Raw genomic sequence first — 18,022 nt, 5'->3', positions numbered from 1 at the left:
AGGCAGTAAGATATCTCCACTACATACATGTGTGTATATTGTATCCAAAGTATACATAGAACATTAATTTTTTTAAAGGTGGCCAGATGTGAACAGGTACTCACAAAAGAAGATATCCAAAAGGCCAATAAATGCCTGAAAAACTGGTCAAGCTCCTTAGTCATTTTAGAAAGTCAAATTAAAACTATAAAATGCCACTACGTACCAGTCAAAATGGCTGAAATGGAAAACACTGAAAATACCAAGTGTTGACAAAGACGTGGAGCAGTTGGGATTTTCAGACACTTCGGTGGGAATGTAAATTGGTGAAACCACTTTGGAGAGCAACTTGTCAGTGTCATCTAAAGCTGAATATACCCTGTAACCCAGCATTTCTACTTCTAGGAATACTCCCAACAGAAATGTGAATGCGCCAAAGACACGTGCGAGAACATTCATAGTAACACCACACACAATAGCCAAATACTGACAACAACCTAACCTAAATGTCAACAAAAAAACAGATAAATTGTAGTCTATTCATACAGTGAACTGTTCAGCAATAGTAAAAACTACTGTGGCATGCAACAACATGGCTGTGTCACACAAACATAATGTTGCGCGTTTAAATCAAGTCAAACCCTGGCAGCGCTCACCCATTGTGTCAGAAGTCAGATATTGTTCCCTCTGGGCATGAGGAAGGAGCTGTGGTTGGGAGAAGGTGCGGGTGCTTCTGGGATGCTGGCCATGTGTTGTGTTCTGTTCCTTGGACTGGGAGGTGGTTCCAAGGGTATCGTCACTTTGTGTGATAACTTATCCAGCTGTACACCGGGTATACTTTCCTGTATATGTGTGTACTGTACCTCAACTAGGAAGTTTCTTCAAAAATAGATAGTGCACATAAAACACTTAGAATAGTGTCTGACACATGATCAGTGTCCAGCAAATAATAAGTATTATTATTTAGGTATGTGATTATCATCTGATCCGAAAAGCCTTCCCTGCCCACCCGAACTTAAATTAGTGTCTAAGCACTCTGTTTTCGTTGTGGTATTTACCTCCACAGCACCCACTACAGTTTGGTTTTTGTACATCTACTTCAGCCACCTGTAAGCTCTGTGAAAGCAAAGACCTTGTCTGTCTTACTTATCGCAGTAGCTCTAGCATCTGGCACTTAGCACAAAGCTGAAGGCAAGAGATACTTAATTGGAGCATGTCCGATGCAAGACTGAATTCCCAGCAGCAGGTTCTGACCCTCCAAATGCACATCTGTTATGGAGACTTAGCATCTTTCTCCATGGCCAGTATTTTATGGTAAGGTCTTCATTGTAGGGCACTGCATGCTCTCCTGCTTTAAGTCCATTTTTCTTCCATAGATCAGAGTGTTTTTGTTTGTTTGTTTGTTTGTTTGTTTGTTTCATAGGTCATAGTTAAAGAATCAAAGAAAGTGAGAACTGGAAGAGTTGAGATCTTTTTTAATCAATAACTTGAGGTAGCATCCTTATAGTATAATCCCTTTGTGTCCCTGAAAACCATCCATTTGTGTCTCCCCCCTCTTTCTTTACCTGTGAAGATCAGCGAGAGGACCACAGAGCAATGGGTAGGGCTTTGTCCCTCTCCTGTTTGTTCTGGAGGCCTCTGTAAATGGCATATCTAATCACTTCAGCCTGCACGGGCCTATCAGTAACCTTCATTACTGCCCAAGGGGCCACATGCAGCTGCTAATGTTGGAAGACAGAACAAAGAAAGCAACATGTCCCCATAAAAACAGCCATGTCTCTGCGTAGCTACATTCACCATATTGTATCCAAGAACCTAACAGATCTCGTGGGCATCGAATGCCCATTACATTGTAATTGTAGACAATCACTGTCAACCAGAGATAGGACCCTGTCGGGGGTGGGGGTGGGGCAGGACAAGATGACAAGCTGGGGCCCAGCTGCCCTGCAGAGCTTCCCTTCTGGCTGCACCTCTGCCGCCCTGACTTAGACAGACTAACGGGAAAGCGGCCTGTAATTCTTTAAGAATGTTGGAGGATTTGAGCCAGTTGTGCCGGAGCGGCCAATTAATGGCAGAGGTGACTGGGCTTTACGGTCTGCAGGAGAGGCCTAGATGGATGAACAAAACCGCTCTGTGTCTTAATTCTGAACACATGTTCCCAAGGTGTCTATTGTGTTGCTTGGAAGTATGAGTCTTGCTTTTACAGTTGTTTCCTGGCTTCCAGAAAAGGTACACAGTCTCATTTTTTCCCTGCACCTCTGCTGGAAGAAAAAACACTCGGTCCAGAAGGGTAAGGATTTGCTCAAAGCTCCTTACTTCTCGGTAAAAACACATTCCAAACCTCTGGGCTCATGCTGACTTCAAAAGTGCCACTGTGCCTCTAGGAACCTGTACTCCTTGTAGCAAAGCTCCAAGCAGCGAGTGCAGGAAGCTCAGTGTCGCCAGAGCACAGCACAGGTTGTATCTTTCTTTCTAGCCCCATCTTTTCTGTAACGCCTTTCCACAGCCAGCCACACCCCAGAGGTCAGGTCTGTCACCTGTCACCAATAGAGTGTGATTTATCTAGCTATTCTGAAGGCTTCCTGCAGGGTCACTGTACAATAGCTCGCATTTGTAGAGCGTCTCATAAACCCCAAGGAAAGCTCTCGTCAGTGCAGGAAGCTGGTCCTCCATGAGGAGCTGTTCAAAGGGGATGGTCCTAGGGTTTCTCCACAAGTTGACCAAGAGGGCAGAGGGTCCTTGATTGCAGCCCCAGACCATTCTACAGGGAGGAGCTTGCTGTAGTTGAGTGGTAACGCTCTCCGCTTCCACTGCATCTGGCTCATCCTCAGAAACCCCTCCAGCCTTAGGACCACTAATGGTGACTCAGAAGCTGCTGCTGATGTTTACTTTATGTGCCACTACGAGGTGAGGGTGGGGGTGGGGGTGGGGTTGGGGGCAAACTGCTGACAACTAAACGATTTCACGGTGCTCTGAAACCTTGAATTGTGCGCTGCATCATGATCGCAGAGACGTTCAAGTGTGAAAAAAGTGTGTGTCGGAACTGATGAAATATAGGTGCCGGGTTCTGCCCCGCGGCGCCCTCTGACAGTTTGTCCCGGTGACAAAGCAATGATCAGTGGTGACATATTGGTCTCCTCAAATTCTTTTGGACATTTCATTGGCTCGGAATGTTGACAATCCAGTCCTCTTCTGTCAGCTTTTCCTTACCAAGGAGTAGGCACATTTTCCCCCCCTGATCCCAAAATGGGGATCAGTATTTTTACAGTGCCGCCTAACTCCTTAATGGAGTAAAAAGGCCAGCTCACATCTGCTTATGCAGTTAAATGTGGAGAGTTCGAAGCCGCCAGGTCACTAGATGCCAGCTCATTTCATTTTTGTTTCCCAACTTCACATAATAGACTGAGTCAGAGCTCTTGGACTTTGAGAAGCCAAGAAATCAGGATTTTACCCAAAGTATCAACTCTGCTTTGAGTCAAGGTAGTTGAAAATAAGCTTTGGATTCAATCTATCAGCCCTCTCTCTTTTGTTCCTTTTCTCCCTCCTTTTCCTGGCAGCTTCTTTCTAATCATCTCTCAGAGCTCTTCATTTAGCTCTGGATGTGAAGAAAGGGCCAGGAGGAGAGAAACCTCCAGGCATCACCAGAAAAGGAGCAGAGCTCATTGTTGTAGAATAAAAAGATAATGGCCAATTTGTCAAGAAGTGTTGACAAGAAAGATAAAGTTGGAAGTAATTAACTGGCTGACATGCTGGGAGTGATGTGCCTGCCAATAGCTCCCTAAATCAGCCAGAGCCTTGGAGATGTGACAGCCATTCATCACTTTTACAGCACATCTCTGACAGGCCCCTGGGCTGCACAAATCCAGTGCTTTGACATTTCGGGGCTGTGCAGTCCTCCTGTGTCTTCTGCTGGGTTGTGCTAGGCACCCAGGTCCCGTGTCCACCCAAGAGGGGCCTGGAGGTGATGTGTAAAACGGGACAGCTTGCTTGGCTTATCGCTGAGCATGGTGCTCATTCTCAGGGGACGGGCACTAATGTCTAGGGCTGACCTTGAAGACTAGGACATCACTTAATAATCATAGAGGTGCTGACCACGAGCTCCCAAGCAGCTCTCCTGGGGGCCTGGTCATCTAAAAGCGCCACTCCCAGCCAGCCAAGAGGGTACACCGCCCACAAGACTGGTTATATTCACGAGATCTCTCAGCAGGATGAAATTAGTATGCAACCATTAAAAGTAATTATGAGGTAGGGAATGAATGAAAGTGCAAATGTCTGTATATCCTCTTTTATTTTTATTTTTTGTTAATCTTCTCCCAAGGACATTTTTCCATTGATTTTTAGAAAGTGGAAGGGAGGGAAGGAGCGAGAGGGGTGGGGAGGAAGGGAGGGAGAGAGAGGGAAACATCCATTGGTTGCCTCCTGCATGCATCCAGACTGGGGCCAGGAATCGAACCAGCAACCCTTCAGTGCACGGGCTGTCTCTAACCATTGAGCACACCAGCCACTGTATATCCTCTTGATATCCTAATTCATTGTGTTCTCCTCTCTGTCCCTCTTCATTGTCTTTCTAACACCCAGGTTCATTTGTAGGCTCTGGGTTTTAATAGATGGATAGGCAGTTTCCATTTGTTCTGTAGAATCACAGCTATATAAATTCTCAACTGGATGTTCGCACGAATATGGAGTAAAATGTATACCCCTTCGCCCTTGTTAAGACGGCAATGGGAATTGGTATCCACCAGCTTAGAAAGTTCTTGCGAGACAGCTCTCTGTTCCTTCTGGTCTCAGTACACGTCGAGAGGAGATGGGAAATCTGGTCGACCTGTCACTTCTGCACACTGTTGTGGCACGTTGTGCCCAGGCCTCTGTCTTGTTGAGCTTGTCTGTTGTCGGGTCTTTTCACACAGACCAACGTCAGTGGGGTCTGGTTTGTGTTGTTAGCGCTCATTTGCTGTCGAGCGGGGCTTTGAACAGTTTGCCCTTTGTAAGGCTCCAGCATTAACAGGGAAAGACTGAGGGGCACACAAGGGAGTGTTTATAGAATGGGCTGTAGAAAGCTCCCAGCTGCCCCATAAAACGAGAGTTCCTCATTAGGGGGGGCTTTTGAGCAAAGGTGATTTTTTTCCCGTGAGCCAAACGTCATAGGCAGTTTCCATTTGCTCTGTAGATTCAGAGCAGTCTCTCCCACTAGTCTCATAAAACCACATCTGAGTTTAAAAGGGGAATATTTCAAAGGACAGGCTTGTGTCACCCAAGTAGGCAGGAGACTGGGGACTTAGTAGCTAGGAACTACTGAGTTTCCATGGAGGCTAATTTATCCCACACATTGCAATCTGGGCTTTGTCTGCCAGCCTGGCAGCCTTGAACAAGCTGCCTCGGAAAAGCTCGCTGTGGCAGCATGGCTGACTATTGCACTGGGAGACTTTAAGGCGTATTAGTACCTCCTGAAAGGAAATCAAAAACTAGGGGATGGCAGCTTGCGGGGTGGAGGGGAGTGTTCGCCATAATGTTAGTGAGGACGTTAAGATGAAGGTGCAGTAGGGTTCCTTTCTCTTGAATGGCCAGTGAGAGAGAGATCATCAAAACATCCCGTCCAGTGCTTTTATTCATGCATTTCACAATTATTTACTGGGTGCCTACTGATGCCCAGAGTAGAAAACTAAGACATTGTCCCTCCCATTGCAGAGCTTACAGTACACTCTGCGTTATTATTTAAGAGCCTTTCAAATGGTACAATTTTTTTAAGGGAAAGGATAACATCCAATAGCCTGTGACCTACTGGGCCACAGTTTCTTCATATTAAAATGGGAATATAAATAATAGTGTCTACTTCATGGGGTTGCGATAGCACATGTAAGCATTTAGCACAGTGAGCTCTCAATAAATTTAGGTATCTTTCTGTTGTCATTATAATACATTGTTGTCTCTCATGGTAGAGCGCCGGACGTCGTGGAGGAAGGGAAAAAAGCTAAAGTCCCAAACAAAACGACAGACTCTTGAGTACCAAGAGTTTTGTTCACTTACCTTTCCAGAACCTCCACGTCTGTGTTTGCATTTAACAGCAGCCTTAGATGCATTGGAGACCCCACGGAAGAAAAGGATAGAGAAGAGTAGCTTAGGGAGAAAGTCCTATGGGAAAGTAAAGTAAAAACAGGAAGGAGGAAAGATTAAATGGGTGATAACCGCTGGCTAACTTAAAAATCTCTTCTTTGAGTAGTCAAAAGTGGGTGTGTACAGTCTTCTTCTTTCCTTCAGGTCTTCAAATGAGGAACTAAGAACTTACTATTTGAAAGGGACTCTTTCTCAGACCGATCCCACTCATTTTTCATGGATGTGTTTTAGTCCATTTCGTCAGGGTTGTAATTCCTGTGATTGCCTTGCTGAAGGCCTGGTCAGTAGTCCCTGGAAGGAGCCCGGCCCCTTTCTTCCTTTCCCCAGGGCTGTCTGCATCCTCGCCTGCCTCCACACACATTCAAGTGGGGAGGATTATGCAGATGACTTATTTGGCCTTTCTCTTAAAGAAGTGGGGCAATATGAGGAGTTTTCTTTTTTAATTTGCAAAGTTGTGGTGGAGGTATATCCAAGCCATAGCAACAGTGAAGTAAAATTTGTATTTCTCCTCTGAGGCCTCCAGTCACTACTCCCTAATTTTCATCAGTTTTTGTAAAACTATTTTTAATGTGTAATGCGTGGGAGAGTGGCACGGGAAGAGACTTTCACTTGTTTTTGGTTTTGTGTTGTTTTATCCCTAGTGAGGCAAACTTTGCTAATACTTTTAATGTTTTCTTGAAAATTGAATATGTTCCAGAACACAAGATTAGAAGATAGTTGTTAGAACACCTAGATTTTGATGTTTCATCCTTAAGAGTTAACACCTTTCATTCAGGCAAAGAATACTTTATCTTCCTCATCAAAATAGTTTATATTCCTACCAGGACCATCCCAGTAGTCCACATTAGGACTATAAATAATATATAAAATATGTAGTTATTTATGTTTATATATGGTATGTTGCATATTTGATTATAGTATAATAGATAACTGGTTTTCTTTTTTTCCTGCCTTCTTATGCTTCCAAAATCTTTACTTGGTTCAAGGAACTAGATAACCACAAATCTATCCCCAGTGATATTAATTATCCTTAAAGTTCACCCAGCCCCATGTGAGCGAGCAACAACATTGAGAACCTGACTTCGGGGCCAGGAGGAATGGGAAACTGCTTCACGATGCAAGTGTGGTGGGGTTAGTCCCTTTGGATTTGGCTTTTCATTCTCAGCTTAGAAAACCTCTATGAATTCGACAGCAAAAAACTTGTGGAGAATGTTCTGGCTCACTGCTTTGCTTGGGCCAGAGCACTAAGGGGCCTGCCCAGTAGATCCCACAGGGGGCTGCCTATCTATCTACTCCTGTAAGTAAAAGAGAGGGACCACGGTAGCTTGGACTATTTCACTAGTCCTCTACAGGATGAGTTTGGAACTTGATGATCTACTGGTGCTGGCTCCAGCCTCAACCTAAGATGTATGTTTTTTTGTAAAAAGCATAAAACTGTTTCTAACAACTTCTATTCTTGGACAAAAACAGATGAAAGAAAAAGCATTAATAAGGGCCTGCTTAGCAATTTTATATCCATTATTCCATTTAATTCCCTGAACCCTGTGAAGGAGGTAGTATTAGCCCCACTTTATTTTATTTTATTTTATTTTATTTTATTTTATTTTTTATTTTATTTTTAGAGAGAGAAGAGAGGAAGGGAGAGAAACTTTTATGTGAGAGAGAGAGAAACATCCATCAAGCATCAGTCGACTTGCCTCCTGCACGCCCCCAACCAGAGATTGAGCCCACAACCTGGGCATATGTCCTGACCAGGAATTGAACCGGCAACTTTTTGGTGTATGAGATGACACCCAACCAACTGAGCTACACTGGCCAGGGCTTAGCCTCATTTTATAGATGAGAAATTTGAAACCCAAAATTAGTGACTTGGTTATGGCCACCCAGCTTATAAGTAGCAGAATTGGACCTCCAGAAATGCAAATCCAAGTCTTTTGACTCCAAGTCCAAAGCTGCCTCACCGCCAACCTCACCTTAATAAAGAAGAGGCACAGTATTGCTTTGGTCATAGGGGGACTGTCCCCAGTCACTGAAGGCGTTGGGGAAAATCACTGCCCGTGTGGGCCTTAGTCTCCTCAGCAGTAAAACAGGATGGAAAATACCTTTTTCTTCATTCTCTTAGGGATGTGTGAGGTCAAGGCAGTGAGAGGTTGGAAAGATTGTTTGAAATGTGCTTCGTAAGAATGAGACATTAGATTATTACTTTCACAAATGTTAACTGCTCCAGTTCATCATATTTCTGGGCGGTTCCCTCTTGCTTTTATTGGAAGAAATGTAATGGTGTTCAAGTTTTTAAAAATAATATTTATGTGCTCACTTTGGCAGCACATATACTAAAATTGGAACGATACAAAGAAGATTAGCATGGCCCCTGTGCAAGGATGACACGCAAATTCGTGACCCGTTCCATTAAAAAAAAGAAAAGAATAATAATATTTATAACAGTAATCTCTTGCCATATTACCACATTGAACCGAAAACCTGGAATTTCCCAAAACCACTTAAAAATGAATCCTAGTCAAATAGTTTGTACTCAGGGCAGTAAACTGGATTCTTGCTTGTTAAACCAGTCTAGACTTCCAAGTTGGTCTGTCACATTTAAAAAAATGCTCCCTACCTGTGAACAGATATAATCATATTGTCTTTGACTTGCTCAAGCCTGTGCCTTCCCTCCTAACTTCCTTTCATACTCGAGCTTGGGTTTAGTGTTCTGTCGGCTGCTGCTCACCCTCTTACATAGGTTCCCACTGGAACAAGGTCCAAGTCCTGCGCTCTCCTGCTTTCAGGACCATTGCAGCCTCCCTGATGAACTGATTCCAGCCACCAGGCCTTCCTGCATTACTGCTAGTTGCCCCAGTATAGTTACAGTCCTCCAGTCCCTATTGGCCACATGCTGCCCGCAGGTGACATCAGCAAAGAAGGGTGGTGGTAGTGAAAGGCGTCTCTGCCAGAGGCCAGGCAGGTAACGCTGGATGTGGTTCCTTCGCAGCCTGCTGCAGAAGTAGGTGAGGGGGCATCTGAACTCGGAGGAGACGAGATGTCAGGGGAGCAGGCAAGGTGGCTGCACAGCCACAGTCCCGGGATTTGCTGTCATTGACGTGGGTGACCCAGCCTCACTGTCATTTCTGTGTTGCCCACAGAGCCCAGTGATTTTCATTTATTTTGGTTATTATTACTGAAGGCAACTGGGGAGAAGTGAGAGTTAAAAGTTCAAAGGCACCTCATCTGGTTCTGCTGTACAACAGGGACAGTTTTGGATCCAGAGGGGCTAGTTTTTAAAAGGCAGACATGTGCTGCCTGACCTACAGTGTCTAAGAGGAAACCAGCCTGTGCCAGCTGGAGGAAGGGCCGAGCAGGCAAGCTTCTTGTCCACCAACTGTGCCCCCTCACAATGAGTATGCGATCAAGATGAAATCATTCAGGCTGAGCTTTCTGAGTGGGAATAGTAACTGATTCTCTGCATCTGCAAGACCTTGTCCCCAACATGCCGGTGAGCCACCTGCCCACAAATGACCCCACGCCTCCCATGCGCTGACATTTTAAGAATAACCACCTCATCCTTTTGTTTTCCCAGCATTAATAATAAGCTACAGCAGCCAGAGGCCGCTGCCGGGGTGTTGGAATATGCCATGAAACACTTCGGAGAGCTGGTAAGTGCTTCATTCCTTTTAGAAAAGTAAGAGGTGGCAACCTGGCTAGGGATGCACTTGCCACGACCTTGAGAAAGTTACTTTCCTTGTCATTTTTCTTAATGGTAACAGTCTGATGTAACTTACCTATACCTATACCTTAAGGACCAAGGAGACAGTGGCTATATGGACTCTATTCAAAGTGAACACATATCCTGAAGACAGATTTATCAAACTCTTAGCATGCGCCTAGCCCTTTGCTCAGTGCTTTCAGTGCTTTCTATACTTCATCTAATTCAGTCCTCACAACAGCTTCATGAGTAGGTATTATTGTTATCCCATTTTACAGATGAGACTATGGTCCTGACAGGATAACAACCTCACCTGAGCTGAGAGAGGGAATCAAAGGCAGAACCAGCCAAAACCGGTTTGGCTCAGTGGATAGAGCATCGGACTGCGGACTGAAAGGTCCCAGGTTCGATTCCGGTCAAGGGCATGTACCTTGGTTGCGGGCACATCCCCAGTGGGGGGTGTGCAGGAGGCAGCTGATCGATGTTTCTAGCTCTCTATTCCTCTCCCTTCCTCTCTGTAAGGAATCAATAAAATATTTTTTTTTAAAAAAGGCAGAACCAGTACTTGAACCTGAGCAGTCTGGCATCAGAGCCCAGGTGTTTAGGCCTGACCTGATTTATCTTTGTGTCATCTGTGGCAGCTGGCATTGCCCCTGGCCCACAGGTAACACTCAGTACATCAGAAAAAAAACATGGCCAATTCTCCAGAAAAAATATACTATAATTTATACCTGATATTGAGCGATTGTTCCATTTCATTATTGCTTACATAGCTTCTTCTCTCCTGCCATCTTTGCCCTACCAATATTAAAATGTTTCCATTACTCTCTGTGGTCCTGGGAGGGTGCTTTGGTAACTTCCTAACCATATATAAAGCATCGACTTAATCAGCTTAGCATTGACTTCCTGGAAGGTCAGGGCGTTCTGGGTCCATATATTTGATAAGGAACCCTGCATTAGTAGTGTAGGTCACTTACTCTGGTTTGCTTTCATCAAGAGCCCAGTGTGTTAGAGTGAAGAAAATTGTGGCTACTTCCCAGGCTTTTGCTTCACACAAGGACTGAACCCATTATGGGAATATTTTGCTGTGTTGAGCATAGATCTGTAACTAGACCAAGAAAGCATCTCTCCAGATGACAAAACAAAAAGGACTATGTCTCGCCGAGACCGGTTTGGCTCAGTGGATGGAGCGTCGGCCTGTGGACTGAAGGGTCCCGGGTTCGATTCCGGTCGAGGGCATGTGGCTTGGTTGCGGGCACATCCCCAGTGGGGTGCGTGCAAGAGGCAGCTGATGGATGTTTCTCTCTCATCGATGTTTCTGACTCTCTATCCCTCTCTCTTCCTCTGTGTAAAAATCAATAAAATATATTTAAAAAAAAAAACAAAAAGGACTATGTCTCATCCATCCATGCCACCGTCCTTGTTTGCAGAGGAAAGAAAGTTGGCAGAGAGGGCACTTAGGCAGTCCACCCAGACAAAGATGTACTCTTCTTTGATAGCCTTAGAGCTCTAGACCACAGTGGGTGCCAGTTTGAAACCAGGATGCCACAGTCATCTGGTATTCGGGTGATCTCCCAGCGGATGGTTTTTACCCCAGTGGCTGAGAATGCCAACCTTACATGAAAGTCCCTCTGTCTCCAGCTCCTAAAGGTGTCCATTAGCTAAACCCATGGTTGGTTTTCTGTTACATGTAGGTAGCTGAATCATATTAAACTTGACAATGGTTTGCTTTTTCTTGGCAGAGCCTGCGCTTTCTCAGCACAATTTATGTAACAGCAATCTCATTAGGATTTTGTGTGATGCATTGCTTAAACCTTATAGTTTCTGCAATCTATTGCACTTCAAAATATCCTGCCCCCTACCTGACCTGCTCCATATGCCGCTCCCTCTATTTTCTGCTTGTTCATACTGTGCATGCCACACATTAGTCATTAGCCCCTCCTTTCTTTTCCATCCCGTATAGAAATGCAAAACAGGAAATTCTCCAGTGTTACTTTTTAATTTAAGAGTTTTTAATTTCTCACTGTCTTTGCAGTCACTCTTTCTCTGTGAGTTTTCTCTTTCATGTTGAGGCATATTCTAAACAGGCTTGGAAAATGAAGCTTAGGTAGTTTTACCTGCCACGGAGCCAGAGATGCCATTTTGGGAACCCCACTATCCACTGACATTGGAGAAAAGGCTGTGGTGGAAGCAGGATTAGTTCAGGGGCAGCAGAGGGGATTGACTGCTGAAACAAACGAGGGGAAGTACAAGTTAACGACCTAAAATGGAAATTGACCTCCTTACAGGGGTTCAAAAAGAAAAGACCCTTTCAGCGAGCTTAGAAGAGTTGCTGTGAGTTTATATGGTACTCAGATAGCTGTTTTATTTAGAAAGGAGAGAAGGGCAATAGGGGGAACTAATATGGGCAGTGCATTATATCATATAAATTCCACTGCAGAATCATACTGTTGTTAAAGAAATCCCTGGAGAGCCACTGCCCGGGTCTGGTAGAGAAATAGTCATTTACTAAGCTGGTGATGAAGCCCAGAAAACAAACTGAGGTGGAGGGCAGATGGAGGGCAGACTGAGACATAAAACAGCCCCCTGACCATTTAGAGAGCCACAGTCTGCAGCACCTCTTCTCACGTGGCCGACACTGCGTTTCAGCGTGGCACACCATCTGCCCAGTGCTGGAATCCACCCTTTGGCCCTGACACTGGTGAAGCTGCCAAGCACTGAGCAGGAGGGAACGTTGGATGGGGGACTTGAGGAGAAGGGGGAAAGGTTTTCCAAAGAATTTTAAGTGGTATATTATATTGTATTCTAAATTATTTCCTGGAAATTTAAAAATGCGTGAAGAGATGCAGTGAATCAATCGCCTTTAAAAAGTGAGCTGTTTTCCTCCAGTAAATATGCAGATGTGGCCTGACTTTCTGGCCCCATCAAGCAAGCAGCTGCCATCCCTGCCATGTGGCCGCCATCAGCACTCCAGCAGATCAAGGCCTTGGCACCCTGCAGGAGCTCTGTTCGGGGCTTCCTGCTGTCCCAGATGGTTTTTCCTGTCCTCGTATCCCTGCACACTGGCATTCTGGTGGCTTCTGTATCTGGGCAGGAAATGATGGGGGAGGACATGACCTGACATCTACTCTCAGATTATTCCAGGATCATTCATTCCATCGGTGTGCCAAGAACCAACATTCCTATCATCACCCAGCATACCTCAAACATTCCGGAGTTCTTTTCAATCAAGGCCAAGACATACTGTGATAGGTGAAGTGTCATCCATACAACACAGCACCTTAGGAAAGAGTGTGCGGATTAAAACTGTGCCCCTCTTGTTCTCCATGCCTCACCATAGTCCTTCTTTTCCACTTGGCAGGAGATCCAGGCCACCTGGTATGAAAAACTGCACGAGTGGGAGGATGCCCTTGTAGCCTATGATAAGAAAATGGACACCAACAAGGATGACCCAGAGCTGATGCTGGGCCGCATGCGCTGCCTCGAGGCCTTGGGGGAATGGTGAGCTGCAGCAGGGTGATGACCGAGTGGCTGCTAGAGAAGTCCTGTCTTTGAAAGGCCTCCCCCAAACAGACTTCTCTTAAGTTTGTTCATTTGGTATTTTCCCATGAATATTTCTGTCTCTGTTCTGTCTCAGTGCTAAATAGAAAAAAAGGTTCTTTAAAAACAAAAACAAAAAACAACATAAACTTTATCATGCTCTGGACAGGACAGGCTTGGGTTGTGCTCTGGATCTGCACCTGCTCCTTCCATCTGCCTCTTGACCTTGACTGACTGATGAAGACCGCCTAGGTCTTCTTTGTTAGCACTGCCAGTGAGTTTAGGAAAGAACAAATGGCTGCCCTCTTCAGGTGCTTCAACTTTACTGAATGCTTGCTTATATGCCCAGCCCCATGCCAGGCTCCAGGTGTAAAAAAGACAGGAAACAAGGCCTCCGTTGTGAGGTGGTGAGACAAGCACATAACAGATAGTTACTAAAGCCTGAGCGAACGGTGACCATGGTATGAACTCGTGACTTCACAAGACCAAAGACTGATCTTGCAGTTCCCCCTGGAGGAAGGGCCAAGGTTGGGAGGCAGGTGAAGGAGAGTGGGGAGAGGGAAAAGGGAGTTCTAGGTAGAAGCAACAGTGGTGCTCAGTTGAGAACACTTACCTACGTCTTGGTTTGGGGAATTTATGGAGATGGTGAAGAAAAAATGGTTTTCATTCTGTTTTCTAACATCAAGTGCAGTTTTTTAAATAATTAAAACAAGATGCCACACTCCAGTCATTAAATAGTTTAACTACAGTTTTAAATAGTTAAAATGCCATACCACTTTTTCTCATGAGCAGATTATCTGACCTTCTGTTGGACATAGAATGGTCCTCCATTCGTTCATTCAACCATTAATTATTGAGCGCTTTCTCTTTGCCAGCGTCCGTGCCAGGCCCCAAGGACACAGCCATGAATGAGAAGGACACGACCCCTGCCTTTCCCGAGCTTTTGGAGCAGACAACCAGGCTGTTGTAATGCAGCGTGAATACAGTTACACAGGGAAGCCCAGGGAACTGTGGGAAATAAGACTCCTAATCCAGGCTTGGAAGGTTCAAGAAAGCTTCCAGTTGGGAGTGATATCCTACTTGGACCTGTGCAGTGAGGAGGAGCAAGCAATGTAGATTCAAGGTTCTGAAAGTTCAGTATGGCTGGAGGGTCAGGTGTGATGTGGAAAGAGGTAAAAGGTGAGCAGGAGAAGTAGGCAGGGACCGTAGCATGTGCGTGCGGTTTATAGGCCAAGTTAGGCATTGGGACTTTAACCTAAGAGCTACTGGGCAGCCATCCAAATATTTGAAGAGCCATAATTGACAGGTTTATTTTATAAAAAGACCCTTTAGGGGCAAATTGAAGAGGATTGAAGGAATGCCAGAGGAGATAGTAAGACAAGTTCAGAGGCAGTCCAAGGGGAGAGATGATGGTGGCAAACAGGGAAAGCTGAGGCCGTAGGGATGGAGAAAGGCAGGGTCCAGAGATGTTTAGGAGGTGGCATTAGTGGGATTTGGAGACTTATTAGATGTGGAAGTGAGGAGGGTAAAGGCATTACAGTTTGAGCTTCCAGAATGAAGATGAGGCTGGAACACCCAGCACTCCTCAGAGGCCTGATTAACCCAAAGCATAAGGTTCTCCTGAACCAGGCCTCCAAAGAGCTGTCTTGGGGAGATAGAATCCGTATGCCTGTGCCCTTGCATTTGGATCTGCACAGGGAACCTCTGTCCCTGAAGGCTTCTATTTTTTTAATGTACAGCTTTGTATTCATTTTTTAAAGCATTATTTTTTGAAAAGGTAATATATATATAGCACAGAATTCAATAGTAAAAAAACAGTGATGGAACTGTGAAAACCAAGTCATCCCCTTGTCTCCCAGCCACGGAGACCAGGTCCTCATGTAGACTTCAGGGAGGACCCGTGCACGCAGGCATTTGTCATGACAGTGCAGTCAACACACCGTTTTGCACCTTGTCTTTTTCGTTTAACAAGTCTAGACCACTAGACTTGTGAGTACCTACAGGTGCTTCTTCATCTTTTCATTGACTGCGTCACTAAACCACAGTCTCTTTTATATAGGCAAATTTTGATTTGTTTAAAAATTTTATACCTCAGAGTTTAAAAAATATAATTGAAAAATCAAAGTAAGACTTCTAAAAAGAATGATCTCTTGCTGCACATATTCTTTCTGTACCTAATTACAGATATTCTTTTGCTAAATGATTGCTATTTTTATTTCTTAATATAGAGTTATATTTCCCAAATAAAAGATGTTGTATATGAAAATTTAATGTCAATGAAATTAGCCTTAGGCATTGTATCACATATATATACAGATAATAGTCTGTATATAGTTATTTGAAATTGGTTTGTCTGACAGCCATTATTAGAGAGATTCAAGTGTTATCATTTATTTTCATAATTAGCATTTCACATTCATCATTTACCTCAATAAATTGAGGAAACATATCCTATCAATCTGCTCCATCAGTTTGTGCAACTAAAGCTGGGGTGTGTGTTTTATGTCCAACAGGTATCTAAACTGCACTCTCCAATGTGGTGGCCACTAATTAAATTAATAATCCAGTCACACTAGCCACATTTCAAGTCCTCAGTAGCCACTGCGTCTAGTGGCTACCGCATTGAATAGGGCAGATACAGAACATATCCCTCACCATAGAATCTTCTATTGGCTGGTACTGATCAAAAGTAAGAGAAACATATGTTAATAAGAATTAACTACATTATTTCAAAACCAATTTTCTTTAACTTTCAAATTGATTATCATACAACTATATGTTAAGAAGAAGATAAAAAAACAATGTAAATATTCTCAAAATTTAACTCTAATCAATTCTTCAAATTATATATATATATATATATATATATATATATATAGTCTATATATATATATATATATATATATATATATATATATATATATATATAAATAAAGAGCCAGGGTCCGTAATGTCCAAAACAACCAAATGGTTGACCGAACACTGGAAGTCAGTCCTGCAGTCAGTGCTGGGTTGCCGTGGCAAGGGGGCTGTGGATCAGGCCTGGAGAGAGAAGCAGGGTCTGATCTACAGCCTCCGTGGCAGCTGTTGATCAGCCCTTGCCTCTCTCTTTTTCTCCAGGCCTCGCCAGCATCTGCGGGGGCTGCTGATCAGCCCCGCCTCTCTGATCAGGCCTGGAGATAGGCCTGGAGACGCTGACTGGCATAGAAACCGACCACTCAGAACCAAATCTGGGTGAACTGCGAGGAGCCAGTGGCTGCCTAGGAGGCGGAGCTTTAGACGCTGACTGGCATAGAAACTGACCAATCAGAACCTAATCTGGGTGAACTGCGAAGGCAGAACCTAAGGTGGGGGCTGAGGAGGGGTTTTAAGGGCAATAGCTGTTTGGTGTAAGGTTCAATTTTTTAAAAAATATATATTTTATTGATTTTTTACAGAGAGGAAGAGAGAGGGATAGAGAGTTAGAAACATCGATGAGAGAGAAACATCGATCAGCTGCCTCTTGCACACCGCCTACTGGGGATGTGCCCGCAACCAAGGTATATGCCCTTGACCGGAATCGAACCTGGGACCCTTGAGTCCGCAGGCTGATGCTCTATCCACTGAGCCAAACCGGTTTCGGCAGGTTCAATTTTTTAATGACCAGTTTGGCAGTATAGTGCATATGGCTGGCTATCAGTCCAGATATAGGGATTATGTATTTTTGTCTGCCAAGAGCATCTCCTCCTGCTGAAAAAGGCTTTTTCCCTTCCCCCGCATTTAAGCAATCCTATCCTGTATAATCTATCTATACTAATAAAAGAGTAATATGCTAATTAGACTGGGTCGACCGGCCATCTTCCGGATGTCCGACTTCCTTCCGGACAAAGCCATGGTGGTGGGAGCCAATGCAGAGGCAGTTGGGCAATCAGGCCGGCAGGGTAGGACAGTTGGGTGCGAGATCAGGCTGGCAGGGGAGGGAAGTTGGGGGTGAGATCAGGCCGGCAGGGGAGGGCAATTAGGGACAAGATCAGGCCAGCAGGGTAGGGCAGTTGGGTGTGAGATCAGGCCTGCAGGGGAGGGCAATTAGGGGTGATCAGGCAGGCAGAGGCAGTTAGGGGTGATCAGGCCGGCAGGGGGGAGCAGTTAGGGGCGATATCAGGCCAGCAGGGGAGGGCAGTTAGGGGCGATCAGGCAGGCAGAGGCAGTTAGGGGCAATCAGGCCAGCAGGGGAGGGCAGTTAGGGGCGATCAGGCAGGCAGAGGCAGTTAGGGGCAATCAGGCAGGCAGGCAGATGAGCGGTTAGGAGCCAGTGGTCCCAGATTACAAGAGGGATGTCTGACTGCCAGTTTCGGACATCCCCCAAGGGGTCCCTGTTTGAGAGGGTGCAGGCTGGGCTGAGGGAACCCCCTCACCCCCGCCCCCCATGAATTTCGTGCACCAGGCCACTAGTTTAGTATAAATGTCACAGCCTCACATCAAAGTCTTTTGTGTTGTGATCTCAGCCCACTTCTTCAGCCCATTTCTCAGTGACCTCTACCTCAGAATCTGTGCTCTGGCCAAACTATTTGCTCTACTCCAAACTCCACAGAATTTTTTCTCTGCATTCCTTCAGTTTCCTGAATTGCCTACCTTTTCTTCTGCTCCTTTGCCTTGTTTTTGAAACCCTGCCCCATCATTCAAGGTCTACCTGGACTGCCTTTTCCTCCTTTG

General features: G+C 45.0%; 1 protein-coding gene and 1 non-coding gene across 2 annotated transcripts in view; both read left to right on the top strand.

Annotated features, from left to right (window-relative positions):
* MTOR (mechanistic target of rapamycin kinase) overlaps window positions 1-18,022 on the top strand; it is a 112,925-nt gene that overhangs the window by 57,215 nt on the left and 37,688 nt on the right. The window contains exons 29-30 of the mRNA XM_008151774.3: window positions 9,665-9,740; window positions 13,152-13,291. Coding sequence (XP_008149996.1) covers window positions 9,665-9,740; window positions 13,152-13,291 — 216 coding nt within the window. The remainder of the gene's footprint in view (window positions 1-9,664; window positions 9,741-13,151; window positions 13,292-18,022) is intronic.
* Window positions 8,400-8,506, top strand: LOC114235255 (U6 spliceosomal RNA). Its single transcript, XR_003621441.1, has one exon. It is a non-coding gene; the product is annotated as a U6 spliceosomal RNA (small nuclear RNA).

This window comes from Eptesicus fuscus, chromosome 9, assembly GCF_027574615.1.
Source record: "Eptesicus fuscus isolate TK198812 chromosome 9, DD_ASM_mEF_20220401, whole genome shotgun sequence".
Lineage (NCBI taxonomy): Eukaryota > Metazoa > Chordata > Mammalia > Chiroptera > Vespertilionidae > Eptesicus > Eptesicus fuscus.
This window is presented reverse-complemented; position numbering and strand designations above follow the sequence as displayed.